At 39.4% G+C, this 16809-nt stretch overlaps 1 protein-coding gene across 5 annotated transcripts in view; it reads right to left on the bottom strand.

Annotated features, from left to right (window-relative positions):
- Window positions 1-15695: 15695 nt before the first annotated feature.
- LOC129780412 (uncharacterized) overlaps window positions 15696-16809 on the bottom strand; it is a 115912-nt gene continuing 114798 nt past the window's right edge. For all 5 annotated transcript variants that reach the window (XR_008743913.1, XM_055788677.1, XM_055788676.1 and 2 more), the window contains one exon: window positions 15696-16743. Coding sequence is in view for 4 of the 5 variants with exons in the window: in XM_055788677.1 (XP_055644652.1) it covers window positions 16462-16743 (282 nt within the window). In the remaining variant the exon portion in view is untranslated. The remainder of the gene's footprint in view (window positions 16744-16809) is intronic.

Below are 16809 nucleotides of genomic sequence, written 5' to 3' on the forward strand. Positions count from 1 at the left end.
AGATTGGGAGTTCTTCGATAATCATTCTTTCGTAAATTATGGGTGATACCCTTGGGATGTCGATGCTAATGATGAGATGGCGTCCATGGTAAAGCACAGTTATCGAGAGGTAGTTGTATGCATCTTCTAAACTGTCTAATTTAACATTTGCTTGTTTTAATTGTTCGGCTACAATTTTAAGTTCATTGATTGTTAATAACTGTCTGGTTACAATATTTAATTTGGCAAGTGCTATCGTATTTTCTATTGTTCTTAGTGTTTGTAACACCATGTCTAACTGAAAAAGTATGGAAATTTTAGTGTTTTCTGTAATTACATATCCTTTTTGTGTATTCAATTTTAATATGACATTTTCATGCTGTTTTATTACATTTGTCAATGTTTGTATACGATTTTTGAATTCTTGGTTCATTACAATCTGTTTATTATTTTGTTCCATTAGTTTGTTTTCAGATCTTTTAATAGCATCTATGTTTGAATTAATGTGTCGTAAATCTTCAGCGTCTAAATTGCCTGTAACAAATTTTAAAACACTGCCTAATGTTTCGATTGATCTTTTGTTTCTTTGAATGTTTGGGAGAAGGGCTTTGTATGTATTATTAATTTCCTTAAACTTGATATAAATAAGCCTAGAAAAATCACCTGTTGAACTATTAACCTTCAGTATTAAATTTTCCAGTATTTCAATTGTGACTCCTAATTCTTGCAAATCTACTGTGTGAAGTAATCTATTGTATCCTTCTTGAATTCTGCCCTCTCCCGCGCTTAAAGTTAGCGCTCCAGGATTATTTGTGATATCGTGTAATTGGATAAATTTATTGTGGGAAAAGGGAAGGAACAGTAGGATAATGATTAATGAAACGTCCATCCTGAAAATAGAAAAAGATATTAGTTCATATTCTTTTAATATTCTCTTTATGAATTTCCCGTCCAGACCTATCGAGAATTACTCTTCCTTTGTCCTCAATAGCTTTGGTCAGGTGATATTTTTCTTTAGTTTTTCCTTTAATTCCTTGAATCAGTTTATAAACTGTTTTATTTTCTTCTATGGGAGGTTGTATTTCTCTACCTTTATTATGGTAGGTTAGATTTTTATTTTGCGTTCTTTCATTCGCCAAAATAACCTCATCATAGAATTTGTTCTTTTCTTCTAGCATTAAATCAATGTCGAGAGGCCGTTCGTGTCCATCTTTCAAACCGTAAAATATTTCTCTAGGTTTCAATCTTGTAGCTGAATGTATTGTATTGTTGTAAAGAGTACAAGCTATTAGGAAAATTTCTTTATTGTTTAGATTTGTGTATTGAGGTTTAATGCATCGAAAGATTTCAGCTATGGTTGAGTGAAACCTTTCGACCAGTCCGTTGCTTTCACTATGATTCGCGGGCACGAAATGCATCTGGACATTCAAATTACTAGCTAATCCTCTAATTTCTGCGGAACGTAAAGCCGGTTCATTATCACTTACTATCAATCCAGGTGTACCATATGTGGAGAATAATTTGAGCAAGGCTTTCCTTATATCTGTAATTGTTCTTGATTTTATAGGAATTAATGTTCCAAACCTGGAAAATTTGTCAATTGCTGATAAGAATATAAAGGGTTGACTCAAAAAAATGTCAATATGCACTATTTCAAAGGGTTTTTTAGTGTGTGGTGTAGAACCAAGATGAATTTTATATGGATGTCTATCATATTTATTGACATTGCATACTTCACAAACTTTAATGAATTGTTGAATTTTGAATTTCATTTTTGGAAAGAAATAACGTTTCGAAATTTGTGTTTTATTTTCCCAAACACCTCTGTGAGCTGATTCGTGTGTTTGTTCAATCACTAGATTTTGTTCTTCCGGCGTTTTTAAATCGATTAAAAATTTTTGGGTAATAACTATTTTGAATGATTTGCATCTGCTGAAATAATTTTTATATACTATCTGTATACTGTTTATCAAATTTTCTGGACAAAGTATGCAATTAACGCGCCTTAGATCCATGTAATCTTTGAATATCCTAATTAGTATTGGGACTCCAAAACCAACCTTAGTTATTGTTCTTCGGAATACTTTTGGAAAAATTTGTTCATATTTGTCAGGTTCATCTGGACCAATTTTGAGAACAATCTGGTTACTAAATGTGTTCAGTGGTAGTTCTGTACATTTGATAAATTCAGAGTCGTCCGTATCAGCTGAGTGCATGCTTATGTCATCAGAGGAATCATTTTCGTTTACATTCAATTCGTTTCGTATTCGAGAAAGACTGTCAGCAACAGTGTTCTGTTTTCCTGGTCGATACTTAATTTCGTAATCAAATTCAGTTAAAGAGAGACGCCAATGAACTAATCTGTTGTTGGTGTCCTTTAAATTCAAACCATAAGTAAGGGGTTTATGATCGGTGTACAAAATGAATTTGCGTCCATAAAGATATGGCCGGAAATATTTACACGCCCATACCACTGCTAGAAGCTCCTTTTCAATTGTGGAGTACTTTTCTTCAGACTTATTCAATGTTCTGGAAGCAAAGGCTACTGGTTTATCGCTTCCAATAGGACCTTGCGATAAAACGGCTCCAATGGCGAAATTAGAAGCGTCTGTTGTCAATATGAATGGTTTTGAAAAATCAGGATATTGTAAAATATCACTTCCAGAGAGAATTGTTTTACATTTCTCAAAAGTAGTAACAAATTCTTTTGAGTGTGTAATCGATTCTCCTTTTCTTAAAGCATTTGTGAGGGGTTTTGCTATTTTAGCGAAATCTCGAATAAATTTTCTGTAGTAACCTAGTATACCTAGGAAACCTCGAAGTTCCTTTTCATTTTTTGGGATAGGCCATTTCCGAATGATATCAATTTTATCCGGATTTGGTTTAACTCCATCGGACGTTACAATATGGCCCAAGAAAGCAACTTCCTTATGAAGGAACTCACTCTTGTCCAATTGTATTTTCAAATTATGTCTCTGAAGAGTTGCAAATATTTTCGCCAAATTGTCAAGATGCTCTGTGAGGCTAGTTGAAAAAACGATGATGTCATCCATGTATACGAGGCAGATGACACCAATATGTTCCCTTAGCACGTTGTCCATTACGCGCTGGAACGTGGAAGGTGCATTTTTCAACCCGAACGGCATTCTCAAAAACTCATAGTGCCCGTTTTCGACACTAAATGCAGTTTTAGGAATATCCTTTTTCTCTACTTCGACTTGATGAAAGCCGGAAGCAAGATCTAAAGTTGAGAAATACATACAACGTCCCAACTTGTCCAGAACATCTGTGATATTGGGTATCGGATAACGGTCATCAACCGTTTTTTCATTCAATTTTCTGTAATCTATTACTAGGCGCCACTTTTTGTGTCTGGAAGCATCAATTTTTTTCGGGACTATCCACACAGGTGACGTCCACGGACTACTGGAATGTTGGATGATGCCCTGCTCAAGCATTTTGCAAATCTGTCGCTGTACCTCTTCCCTATGACAAAATGGGTAACGGTATGATTTAGAATGTATAGGCAAATCATCCTTTGTTTTTATTTCATGCTGAATGGCACTAGTAAAAGTAAGATTCTCGCCTTCAATGAAAAATACATCCTCATTTTTATGAATTAATTTTAAAAGTTTGTTTCGCTCCTCATCATTTAAGTGCGAAACTCTAAGTTGCTCAAAAAGGGATTTTTTCATGACTTCGCCTGATGGACATGCACTTCTGTGCCCTGTTTCAAAATTGTTGTTCTCTGGTGTCAAAAATGTTTTGTCTAGATTAATCGAGCATGGCTCGTTTGAATAATTTGTAATCACAACACGAGCGTTTTTATCTGATATACTGTATAATCCGGAATGAATTACTGCTTGTGGTTGAATGAAATAATCACTTTCGAGAAAAAAGTCTCCGTTTTCGGTATCTATTGTGAGATTAATTATTTTAGTTTCATTTGAATTTAGATGGACCTTCTTGATATCTGGATATTTTCGAAACATTTAAATTATTTCATCGGGAAATTGTAGTTCGTTAGTTTCGGTCAGAATATTTGCTTTTACATTTTTCAAGGTTTCATATCCAATTAGTCCATCGAAAAATGAATGGAACCGAAATACGAAAAATGTTTGTTTTTCTATTCCCTTAATTTGTGGGAAAGGATTAAGTTTGGCATATCGATTTATTTTGTGCGTACCGCTTACATTTCGGATGCGCATTGGTGCTGTGATTTTGCATTTGTCAATATTAACGTACTTGGGATCGATGTAATTTTTATTGGCTCCCGTATCGATAAGGAACCGTAGGGGACCTTTTGTTGTTTCAAGTACGATATATGGGATGAAATTATTTATGTTGGTGGCCGTGAATATTCGACCGTCTGAAAATTCAAATCATCAGTTTCGTTATCGTCTTGTTGTTCAGCTATCGGCTCGTTCGTCATTTCTGCAGTATCATCAGTTTGATTTTGTTGTGACCCTGGCATATTTTCTTCTTCTGTATGTTCGTAATAATATTGCTGCTGATCATATTCATGATCATTGAACTCGAGTGGATAATTTTTATTTTCAGCGTTTTCTTCTGGAATTTGGTAATTCGGCCTGTTTATATAATTTACTCGCCGCGATCTTATCGATGGATCAACTTCCATAGGTATTGGCCTTGGTTGTGGTATATGTCTTGGAGCAAATGCATTTTTGTTTACAAATTGATTTTGGGGAAATTGAAGTGTGTTCTGGGGTTTTTGAATGTTAAATGGATTGGGTTTGTATTGGAAATTTTGCTGCTGTGGTCGCGGTGTGTATTGTTGGAAGGGGTTATGGTTTTGTCTCGGGGGAAATTGTGGGAACGGTTTCCTGTATTGGATTGGATATGAAGGGAAAGATTTTGCATTATGGTTTGGTGGATATTGTGAATTAGGTTTCGAGGGAATTGGTGGAGGTTGAGGTTTAGGAGTATATTTCCCAAAATGATAATTCTTTTCTTCTAAGCATAGCCGTAAAGCTTCTTTCATATTTCGGGGAGCTTGCGCACGTATAATTGGACCTAATGGATCTTTCAAGCCTGACAAAAAGACTTTCAAACCCATTTGTTGGTAAAATAAATTTTTGGCAGTTTTTACTTGCACGTTCAGTTCGTTTATATTCAGCAAATTTACTAACAATGATACAATGTGAGATATTTTCCCATAAAAATCCTCAACTGATCCAATTTGACTGATTCCAAAGAGATCTCTAGTAAGAGAAATTTCATCTCTTCGGTCGCTGTAATGAGTAATTAAATTCGATTTAATTTCTCTCCATTCTAAATTTGTGCCGTATAGTTCTAAAACGTTATCGGCATCACCGACAATTTTTGATCTAATGGCTTGGGTCCAAATAGTGTGCATATTTGTTCCTCGCACAGAATCAATTATTGGGATGAGATTTTCGATTGATCGTATGAAGGAGTGAAGTTTTACGGGATTGCCGTCAAAAGACGGTAGGTCCCGGAGAATTTGCGGTGTTTGTAGGGATTTGAGGACACTTTCAATTTGTTGTCCTCTAATTACATTGTTTGCTGCTGCTGCCTGGGCGGCGGCGGCTTCGTTCGCGGCTTGCGCTGCTTGTTCAGCTTGTTCTGCTTGCGCTGCGTGTTCGGCTTGTGCTGCTCGAGCTACGTTAACAGCTTCGGCAGCGCCTTGCGCTTCAACTCTTAATTGATGAATTAATTCATCTCGATTTGCCAACTCTTGTTGCAAATCGGCAACTTGTTGGTGAAGATGGCTCATTTTAATTATTTTTAATTTTTCCTTAGCACTAGAACACAATCAATAATTTTTTTTCTCGCTTTGTATAATTTGAATATATATTTTGACACTTGTTAACAACGCTTAATCACTTTTTTCGTTAATTTTTTTTATTTTTAATATTTTCACAGTTGATTTTGTGTTAGTTTTCTAAAAAATGGGAAAAGCTTACCTGATTTCCGATGTTCGCTCGGATCCAAGAGCTCCAGTACACTTATATTGCTGTTTCAATGTCCGTTTTGGAAATACACTTCACTTCGGGGTTCACTAAAGTTATCTTTCGGTTCGCGGATTTTGACGTAGGACTACGTCTAACCGGAAGATATAGGGGGTGAAATGGAAATCTAGGCACTGAACAAGTAGAAAAAAATGCAAGATTTGGAACGCTTATAACTCGAGCATTTCTCAATAGATCGCAAAGGTTTTTGCATCAATTGATAGGAAATATATCTACGCATCTATCATAACGAATAACATTTAATTTTTCTTGAGATAAATAATTAAATAATTGTAAAATATCAAGCATTGTCAAAATGCACTATGTGCCCATTTTTGATTGGTCCATTTTGTGCTCCTCAAATCGTACCGACCAAAACGGGCAACCAGAGCAGCAGTGAAATAGAATGAAGCACGATTGGAAAGGAAAAAGAAAAAAATGAACGAAACATTGGTCGCAGTCTCACACATGCGTAATTCTCGAGCCAGCCAGTCAGCTTAAAAATCCCCGCTCCGCTGCCGTAACGGTCATTCTCATTCAAACCGTACACCACATCGGTTCGCATCTCAACACATCAACAAACCAACCCAAGCAACCATGTCTGGACATGGTAAAGGAGGAAAAGTGAAGGGAAAGGCAAAATCCCGCTCGAACCGTGTTGATATGGAGTTCCCCGCAAGGGTAGCTAGGCCGATCGCGTTAGTACCAGTCCACCTAGCCGCCGTTATATAGTTTCGGCCGCCGAAGTGATCGAGTTGGCTGGTAAAGCTGCTCGCGACGATAAGAAAAACCGCATTCAGAACAGAACACATCAAGACAACAACAGGCAGTTGCAGCGAGTGGCGAGTGGCAAACGCAATCGCAAAACGGCAGCAGGTAGCAGAAGAAAAAAGTTTGTTCTTTTTACAATCTGCTTTGGTGGCAAATCCAGAACAAGGCGGCATCGAGGGCGTTCGAAATGGTTTTTTTTCAAAACCACGAGTACTAAGTTTTCTAAATTGGAACCATTCCATAAAACAAGGCGCTTTTCAGGGCCATTAAACCTTCCAAAAAAGAGTTTAGGAAATAAAGTTCAATGCGTTCTAAAACATTATCCAAAATAATAATAAAACACAAATTGATGTTTTCATAATTTGTTTGCCAGGATCTGATGAGTATGTGAATTTGGCAGTAGTTCTGAGCTTATTGATAGTTGGGGACTTTCAAGATTATTCAATTTTCACCAACTCTTAAATTGTTTCCAAATTGAAAGTACAGTAATTTACAATTAGTTCGACATTTAGCTAATTGGACGGACATGTAATGCGACTTATTTAGTTGGACATTTTTGTAAACATAGAGATCCAAATTATGACCGCACATTGAAAGTCGACACTGTACCACTGTCATCGCAAATGTTCAATTGCAGGTTCAAATCGCCTCCAATGCAACACTGAGTGGCGCTTCGGTACGTTGCATTGAATGTAATTTACTGTAAAATATGTCAAAAGCTGGATGGGAAGAAATTTTCCAACTGTGAAAGCTGTGGCGACTGGCAAATGCAATCGCTAAACAGAAAGGTTTAGCCGAACAAGATGGGGATATCGAGTGACAACAAAACAATAAACTCTTTAGATTGAAGATAATTTTGTGATCCTGAAAAGGACCCTTTTTAGCCTGCATGTGAATCCAACGAACGAACAAATCGTAATGAATGTATTTTTTTGCCATCACTCCCTTTTAACGCTCATTCGTTCATCTCGTTGGACTCGCCCCTCTGGCTGAGTCTGCCGATTTGTCTTTATCCTGTGAGTGTGTACCGCTAGAGTATAAAACACGCGGACCCCAAAAAAATATCTTATTTTCTTTCAAACCGTAAACCCGTGTGGTTGTACGGCATCGGCATCGTGGACGTAACAAAGGAGGACAAGTTAAGGGAAAGGCAAAGTCTCACTCGAACCGTGCCGGTCTCCAGTTCCCTGTTGGCCGCATTCACTGATTGCTCCGCAAGGGTAACTAGGCCGAACGGATTGGTGCCGGAGCACCAGTATACCTAACAGCGATTATAGAGTTTCGGCCGTCGGAGTGCTCGAGTTGGCTTGCAAAGCTGCTCACGACAATCAGAAAACCCGCATCAAGAACAGAGCAGCTTCGGTTCGGCGCTCATCAAGGCAACAATTAGTTTCAGTGAGTGGCAAAGTGTTTCTCCGGCACGTCGCATTAAATGTAATTTACTGAACAACATGTCACAAGCTGGATGGGAAGAAATTTTCCAACTGTGAAAGCTGTGGCGAGTGGCAAACGCAATAGCTAAACAGGAAGGTTTAACCGAACAAGATGGGAATATCGAGTGATAACAAAAACACAACACCAAAGGTTCTTTTCAGAACCATCAACATATTCATAAAGAGTAAACAGTAAACTAATCAATTTTTCAGGTAGATAGGTAGGTATTCACGTAGGAGAAGAAAATAAAGCAATATATTTAAAATATATATTTAACAAAAGCTGTCCCCTTTGTATAGTCCTACGTCACTCCGGTTATGTCCCCGACATTACCCACCCGTCTTTTTTCTCGGTAACGAATTCAAGTCCACGATATTCACTCGCGGGCGCTCGATTGCGATTCGAAAACACGAGATTAATCCGCACGACTGCGCCAATCAAGACCTTCGATGGCCTTTCGGGGTTTTTAAAAAAACTACTCGACTACGTTCCTCGACGTTTACTACTATAATGCTCTTTATTCAAATTGTTGAAGCCTTTTTATAACTTCCCTAATCTTGTTTACTAAACTAAGCATACAACGGTCTCGCTGCGCATTCCATCGATAGTTGGGTAGCTGGCGGAATATGACACCTTGTTGACGGAATATCTGATTGTGCGTTATTCGTTGATAGTTGAACGGCTGGCTGGCTGGCTGGCCGCGTTGCTGACGGGATGTTTATTCGTGGAAGATTTGATGCTGCTGATGAAGCGAGATACACGCTTGGGGCGGTTGGCGTTTGTTTCCAAGTTGGGTTTGCAGTTTCGTCGTTAACTTATATATTATATTTAGGAAGATAGAAGAATTCAAAATTATATTTTTTCATATCTGCCGTAATGGCAGAAGGTCAAGTTGAAATGGAGATTGAAACTACTGTTTCCTCCTCACTAGCTACAACGGGGGCTGGGAAGTCGCTCAAACGCGTTCCCCCCTCAGAAGATGTCTCTTCAGAGAAAGAGTTAATTAACCTCAACAAGCCCCCCTCAAGAAAATTGGCAAACTTTTCCTCTTCGCCCCCTCAATCTCCCGCTTCCGCTCAACTCCCGAACTTGCCTCCCAGTCCTACTGATCCCGCTCCCGCTCAACAATCGACCTCGTCCTCCCCCTCAGTTGTTTCCTCTCCTCGTGTCAAGGTCTATCCAGACGATGCACCTGGAGCTGGTCCATGGGTTGTTTTTTTCCGGCCCAAACCTAAAGGAAAATCTATTAATGTCATTCAGGTTTCGAAAGATCTGGCAAGATTTTATTCCTCCGTGGTCGGAATCTCTAAGGTTAGGCCGAACAAACTGCGTATTGTCGTGAGTGATCGGAAACACGCAAATGTAATTGTGATCGACGAGAGGTTCACCCTAGAGTATCGTGTCTACGTGCCCTCCCATGACGTAGAAATCTCGGGGGTGGTAACTGAAACGGGTCTGACGTGCCAATTGATAATAGAAGGAGTTGGTAAATTCAAAAGACTCCCTTTGGTGGGCGTTAAAATTTTGGACAATCGCCAACTAGGTAAAGTATCCCAAGAAGAGGGAAAAACGAAATTCACGCCGTCAGACTCGTTTCGAGTAACTTTTGCTGGTTCGGCCCTCCCTGACTACGTCATGGTGGACAAATTGAGACTGCCTGTGCGAATCTTCGTGCCAAAGCCCATGACTTGCAACAAATACAAGTCAGTTGGTCACACTTCAGATTATTGTGCCAACAAGGAGTGCTGTGCAACTTGCGGAGAGCAACATGTGGGGGAATCCTGCAGTACGACTGAGCATAAGTGTCCATATACACGTGCTCTCAGCTTGTGAAACTTACAAGAGTCGCTGGGAGAAACAGAAGCGCTCTTTGAAGGAACGCTCAAAACGCACTTTTGCTGATATTTTAAAGGGCGCTTCTCCACTTGCCCAACAACAATCAATCAACACTCAAAATGTCTTCGCCACGTTGCCCGTTGACGAAATGGAAGCGGACACAGCTAACGGGGCACACCGTTCATTTTCCAAGGGAATCCCCGGCGCAAAAATGTGACCACTCCCAAAGTTCAAGGACAAGCTCCACCGGTTATACCCCCTGTTAGCATGTCTAAAAAATCGACATGCTAACAGCGGACAAGCAAAATCAGGTTCCTCCTGGTTTCCGTGGGAATGGTTCACCTTTGAACGGCCCAGCACTCGAGGGGACATCAACAACCCCAACTGTCCCTGTTTTTCCGTCCAGTTCAACTTCCCAATCGGGATTTATAAAGTTGACTGACCTTGTGGATCAAATCTTCACGTGTTTTAACGTTTCCGACTCCATCAGAACCATTGTCATCTCAATGCTTCCAGTGTTAAAGACAATTTTGCAGCAATTGATGCAAACATGGCCCCTCCTTGCAATGATTATCTCTCTTGATGTCTAATTTAAATAGAGAGGTCGGAGATATCACTGTTTTACAGTGGAATTGTCGTAGTATTATCCCTAAATTGGATACTTTCAAATTTCTAATTCATAAATTCAATTGTGATGTTTTTGCTCTGTCCGAAACCTGACTCTCTTCTCAAAATAATCTCTCTTTCCACGATTTTAATATAATACGCTTGGACCGCGATGACAGATACGGAGGGGTACTATTGGGGATTAATAAGTGCCACCCATTTTTTAGAATTGAACTTCCACCTATTGGAGGGATCGAAGCTGTTGCTTGTCATGCAAACATCAGAGGCAAAGACCTCTGTATTGTCAGCTTGTATTGGCCTCCGAGAGCTGCGGTTAGCCGCAATCAACTTGTTGACATGTGCTCACTCCTTCCTGAGCCACGATTGATCTTGGGAGACTTCAACTCTCACGGAACTGCCTGGGGGGAACAGTACGACGACAATCGTTAATCGTTGATCAAAGGTCATATGTAACAGCTTCAATCTGACCGTTTTGAATACTGGGGAAACAACACGTGTTCCTAAACCTCCTGCTAACCCAAGTACTCTTGACCTCTCGCTTTGCTCGAATTCACTATCGTTAGATTGCAAGTGGAATGTAATCCAGGACCCCAACGGTAGTGATCACTTGCCAATCAAAATTTCCATCACCATTGGGTCGAATTCTTCTGAATCTATAAACATGGCATATGACCTCACAAGACACATTGACTGGAAAAAATATGCGGACGCGATTGCTCTAGCCATCAATTCCAGAGATGGTATGCCTCCATTGGAGGAGTATAACTTCATTTCTCGTTTGATCTATGACAGCGCGGTTCGCGCTCAAACGAAACCCATCCCAGACTCCACTATTCGTCGAAGGCCTCCCAATTCACGGTGGGATAGCCAATGTTCCAAGCTTTATCAGGATAAATCGAACGCATTTAAAGCTTTTCGAAAACGTGGAACCATTGAGAATTTTCAAACGTATTTGGACCTTGAAAATCAATTTAAAAACTTGATCAAAGGGAAAAAACGTGCTTATTGGCGAACTTTCGTGGGAGGTTTGTCACGAGAAACGTCAATGAAAAAATTATGGAAAGTGGCTCGAAACATGAGAAATCGCTCTTCATCGAATGAAAGCGAAGAATATACACATCGATGGATTTTTAAATTTGCACGGAAAGTTTGTCCCGATTCCGTTCCTGTGCAAAAAATTGTTCGAGATATACCACAAGATAGGTGCGCTCTTGATTCCGAGTTTTCGATGGTAGAATTCACTCTTGCTCTCCTTTCTTGTAACAATTCGGCTCCAGGAACAGATAGAATTAAGTTCAACTTGTTGAAACACCTCCCTGATGTGGCGAAACATCGCTTGTTGAATTTATTCAATCGGTTTCTGGAACATAATATTGTTCCAGATGATTGGAGACAAGTACGAATTATAGCTATTCAAAAACCCGGAAAACCCGCGTCCGACTTCAATTCGTACCGCCCAATAGCAATGCTGTCTTGTATACGGAAATTGTTGGAGAAAATGATCTTGTTTCGCCTTGATCGTTGGGTTGAAACGAATGGCTTACTCTCAGATACACAATATGGGTTCCGCAGGGGCAAGGGGACGAATGATTGTCTTGCGTTGCTTTCTTCAGAAATTCAAATGGCTTACGCCGAAAAAAAACAAATGGCTTCAGTATTCTTGGACATAAAGGGGGCCTTCGATTCTGTTTCAATAGAGGTTTTGTCGGACAAATTACACTCTCGGGGTCTGCCTCCTCTATTGAATAATATGTTATATAACTTGCTTTGTGAGAAACATTTGAACTTTTCTCACGGAGATTCGGCAGTAAGTCGGGTCTCTTACATGGGCCTCCCCCAGGGCTCATGTTTAAGCCCCCTTTTGTACAACTTCTATGTAAGCGACATCGACAATTGCCTTACACAAAATTGCAGCCTAAGACAACTTGCAGATGATGGAGTGGTGTCTGTCGTAGGATCAAACGAATCCGACCTGCAAGGACCCTTACAAGATACTTTGAACAAATTTTCAACCTGGGCCATTGGGCTAGGGATCGAATTCTCCACGGAGAAAACAGAGATGGTGGTTTTTTCTAGGAAGCATAGACCAGCAAAACCAAAGCTTCAACTTTTGGGTAAACCGATCACTCATGCTATGTCATTCAAGTGTCTTGGGGTCTGGTTCGACTCCAAATGTACTTGGGGGGCCCATATTGGGTATCTGAGTAAAAAATGTCAACAAAGAATAAACTTTCTCCGTACAATTACCGGCACCTGGTGGGGAGCCCATCCCGAAGATCTTATTATGTTGTATCGAACAACTATTCTCTCAGTGATGGAGTATGGCAGTTTCTGTTTTCAATCAGCTGCCAAAACACACCTCATTAAACTCGAACAAATTAGTATCTTTGTCTCCGTATTGCGTTGGGATGTATGCCCTCGACGCATACCATGAGTCTCGAGGTTTTGGCAGGCCTACTCCCACTAAAAGATCGCTTCAATTTATTATCTCTTCGGTTCTTCATCCGGTGTAAGGTCATGAACCCATTGGTTATCGGAAATTTTGAGCAGCTGATCGGGCTAAATTTTCATTCTGGATTCATGACTTCATATCATGAATTCATCTCCATGCAGGTTGATCCTTCTTCGTATATTCCCAACCGTGTTTGTTTTCCTGACTACATCAATTCCTGGTCGTGATTTCATTCGCGTGATATCTCGGCTTATGTCCAATCACTACAACCTAAACGCGCATCTCTATCGCATTGGGCTCGCAGCAAACAATCTTTGTGATTGTGGCGATGGCTACCACGACATCGAGCATGTTGTCTGGTCGTGTATCCGGTTCCATGCTGCTCGCTCTCAGCTCTCTAGAGTACTGAGAGCACAAGGCAGACAATCGGATATCCCCGTCCGGGATATCTTAGGTAGCCGTGATCCTGATCTTCTGCTTCATCTATACCTGTTCCTCAGAAACGCCGATGTCAACGTTTAATGATGTTTCCTTCGTTGTGTCCCCGTTTCATATCCCTCCTATCCAAACGATAAACTTTTACTTAGTCGCGGCAATACATACACACACTCTCTACAGATACACGGGCCAAAGGTTGTGCAGTCCACTGATCATTCAACAAGAGCCAAAGGTTGTACCGCTCATGACAACTCTACACGAGCTGATGATTGCGCCGGCTAGTGACCATTCTATCCTGGAATCCTCGAGTCGAGAAAGACGCACCACGCTAGATATGGGGTACAGACTAGGGGGGCGTTGCTGATTAATGGTCAGCTGCATCCCAATAGCAGGTATCCCGTGTCGGGCACACGTACAGAGCATCGAAGACTGCAACATACCAATTATGAGAACACTTGTAATACTAACCTCGAGCCAACCGCGAGTAATTGGTTACATATTACTAACATAGTTGTAAGCAAACATTGTAGAAAAATTGAACTCCCGGTCCCGTTAGGCTGACGCCATATGAGCCTTAATAAAAATATATATTTTGGATAAAAAAAAAATCAATTCCTCTGTACATTTTGATCTGTTCATGAAGGAGAAAATCCATGGAATACCAGATTATCATCGATCGGGGATCGTTCCTACGATCTTCAATGCAAAATATGGGCGTATCAATTGTGATAATATGTACTTTACTGATGGGTCCTCTATGAATGAGTCCACAGGATTTGGAGTGTTCAACAAATTTTTTAGCACCTCCCACAGTCTTCAGAATCCTTGCTCAGTGTATATTGCTGAATTGGCAGCAATACACTGGGCGCTGGACAGCGTCGCCTCACGACCTGTTGAACACTATTACATTGTAACGGATAGTCTTAGCTCTGTCGAAGCTATCCGTTCAGTGAGGCCGGAAAAGCACTCGCCGTACTTCCTTGAGAGAATACGAGAAATTTTGAGTGCTTTAACCAGACGTTGTTATGTCATTACCTTTGTCTAGGTCCCTTCACATTGCTCAATTCCGGGTAATGAGAGGGCTGACTCATTGACAAAGGTAGGTGCAATTGAAGGCGATATATATCAGCGTCAAATCGCCTTCAATGAATTTTTTTCTTTAGTTCGCAAAAATACCATCGCTAACTGGCAACGCAAGTGGAATGAAGATGAATTGGACCGGTGGTTTCACTCGATTATCCCTAAGGTTAGCCTCAAACCATGGTTCAAAAGTCTGGACTTGAGTCGGGACTTTATTCGCACCTTCTCTCGACTCATGTCCAATCACTGTTCGTTAGACGCGCTACTCTTTCGTTTTATTCTTGCCGATGGCAATATCTGTGCTTGTGGCCAAGGTTACCACGACATCGAACACGTTGTTTGGTCGTGCGAGGTGTGTCTTGTTGCCAGATCGAATTTAGAAAACTCTCTTCGGGCCAGAGGAAGACAGCCCAATGTGCCGGTGAGAGATGTGTTGGCTCGGTTAGCCCTTGATTACATGTCCCAAATATATGTCTTCTTAAAAGTTATCGATCTTCGTGTGTGATTGTCCTTATATCCTTATATTCTCCTTTTCCTTTTCCTTCGCGAGAAATTAAATCCCTTCTTACTAACAATAGAATAAGGTGAAATGTAAATACATATTAGATATAAGATAGGCTTAAGAATTGAGTATGATGAATGTGAGTGCGAATGTGAGTGTGAACATTTTCAAAATATCCTTATATCCCTTCCTTTTCCTGAAAAAAATGTCACCCTTCTAAACTCGAGCAAACCGCGAGTAATCGGTTCTCTACTTCATTAACACTAGAATGAATGAAAAATGTTTATATATACTTGTAACAATACAGATAGGAGTTTGGCTCCTTTAAACTTATGTAACTGAGCCTGTAAAAATAAACGATTTAATAAAAAAAAAATAAAAAAAAAAGAACATAATCTATTACAAAAATTTCGATGCGATGCAAGTGGATTGCATAATATAACTGCATATTTCTACATCGAAAGTATGCGGTCGTGTCCTGGATACAACCCCTTACATTTTTTTTTTCTTCTACTTTGCTTCTTTGCATCAGTGCAAGCATTGAACCTGCACCCTATAAATTTCTTACAAAATGAAACTAAAATTTAACGGAACGTTTTCTTTATTTTTTAGCAGATTCGGTTTCATTATAATAACATTACATATATAAATACGCTTTTTATTCTTGTTATCAAATATAATAAAATGTTAACAACGTTTAAGAAGCATTTTTATAGTTCAGTGTTGCATAGCGAGAGTTTTACGAAACTAAATACTATTGATGAATTTATTCATAGGTCTGTTAGACCTATGATACAATTTCTACATCTATCCGATGAACATATTCTATTTCGAAATATCTAAAATTCAGATAGAAATGTAATCTATTGAGATCTTGCACAAGTAATCCAAAAGATGTTGGTACGAAAACATCGTGCATGTAGTTTTAAATTGTAGCGCATCTATCGGTGAGTACTATAAGCAAGTTTGGAATCATTCCACGGAATTGAAAATAACTTTTTTCTATCGTTAAACATGTTGAGTTTTGTGCCTGAATGTGTATTTTCTGAGAATTTTATTGTGCTACTTAATTTTAAAAATTCTGGACATCTTGTGAATGGCATATAAAACACTAGTATCCACTAGCAAGAACTTATTTGAGGTTAAAATAACAAATCATTTTGATGTTCTAACTCTGATCCGTAAAACATTATTTTTAAACCCCATATCCCATAGACATATTATAACATAACATAATAAAAAATAGTGAAGTTTTGATTTTATGTTCGTTGAAATACAATGACTCATATACAGGGTTCTGAAGTATAACTGAAAATCAAGTTTTGTTTCTGAGGTAAAAAGATATAATTTTAAAAATATAGCGATAGATCTTCTATGTCAATCAATGTTGCATCTTGACTCATTTGTAACTCATCACGTTTCATTAGTAACTGTACCAGTTCGTCATTTAACAATTCAGTATACCTCTGTAGATCGTTAACAATTAAACGAAGCTGAGCGATATTTAAATTAGTTAAGAATTGTCGTGAGACACGTCGTTTCGCCTTTTCCATTTCCACACCTGCCTTGCGAACAGCGTTCCGTATTACACTGGTAAGAGACAGAATATTTCCATTTTTGCAATCGTCCACCTGAAATGAATAGAATATTGATATATTGGTTGTAGCGCACTAAGTAGCATATAATTATTGTAAATC

This window comes from Toxorhynchites rutilus, chromosome 3, assembly GCF_029784135.1.
Source record: "Toxorhynchites rutilus septentrionalis strain SRP chromosome 3, ASM2978413v1, whole genome shotgun sequence".
Lineage (NCBI taxonomy): Eukaryota > Metazoa > Arthropoda > Insecta > Diptera > Culicidae > Toxorhynchites > Toxorhynchites rutilus.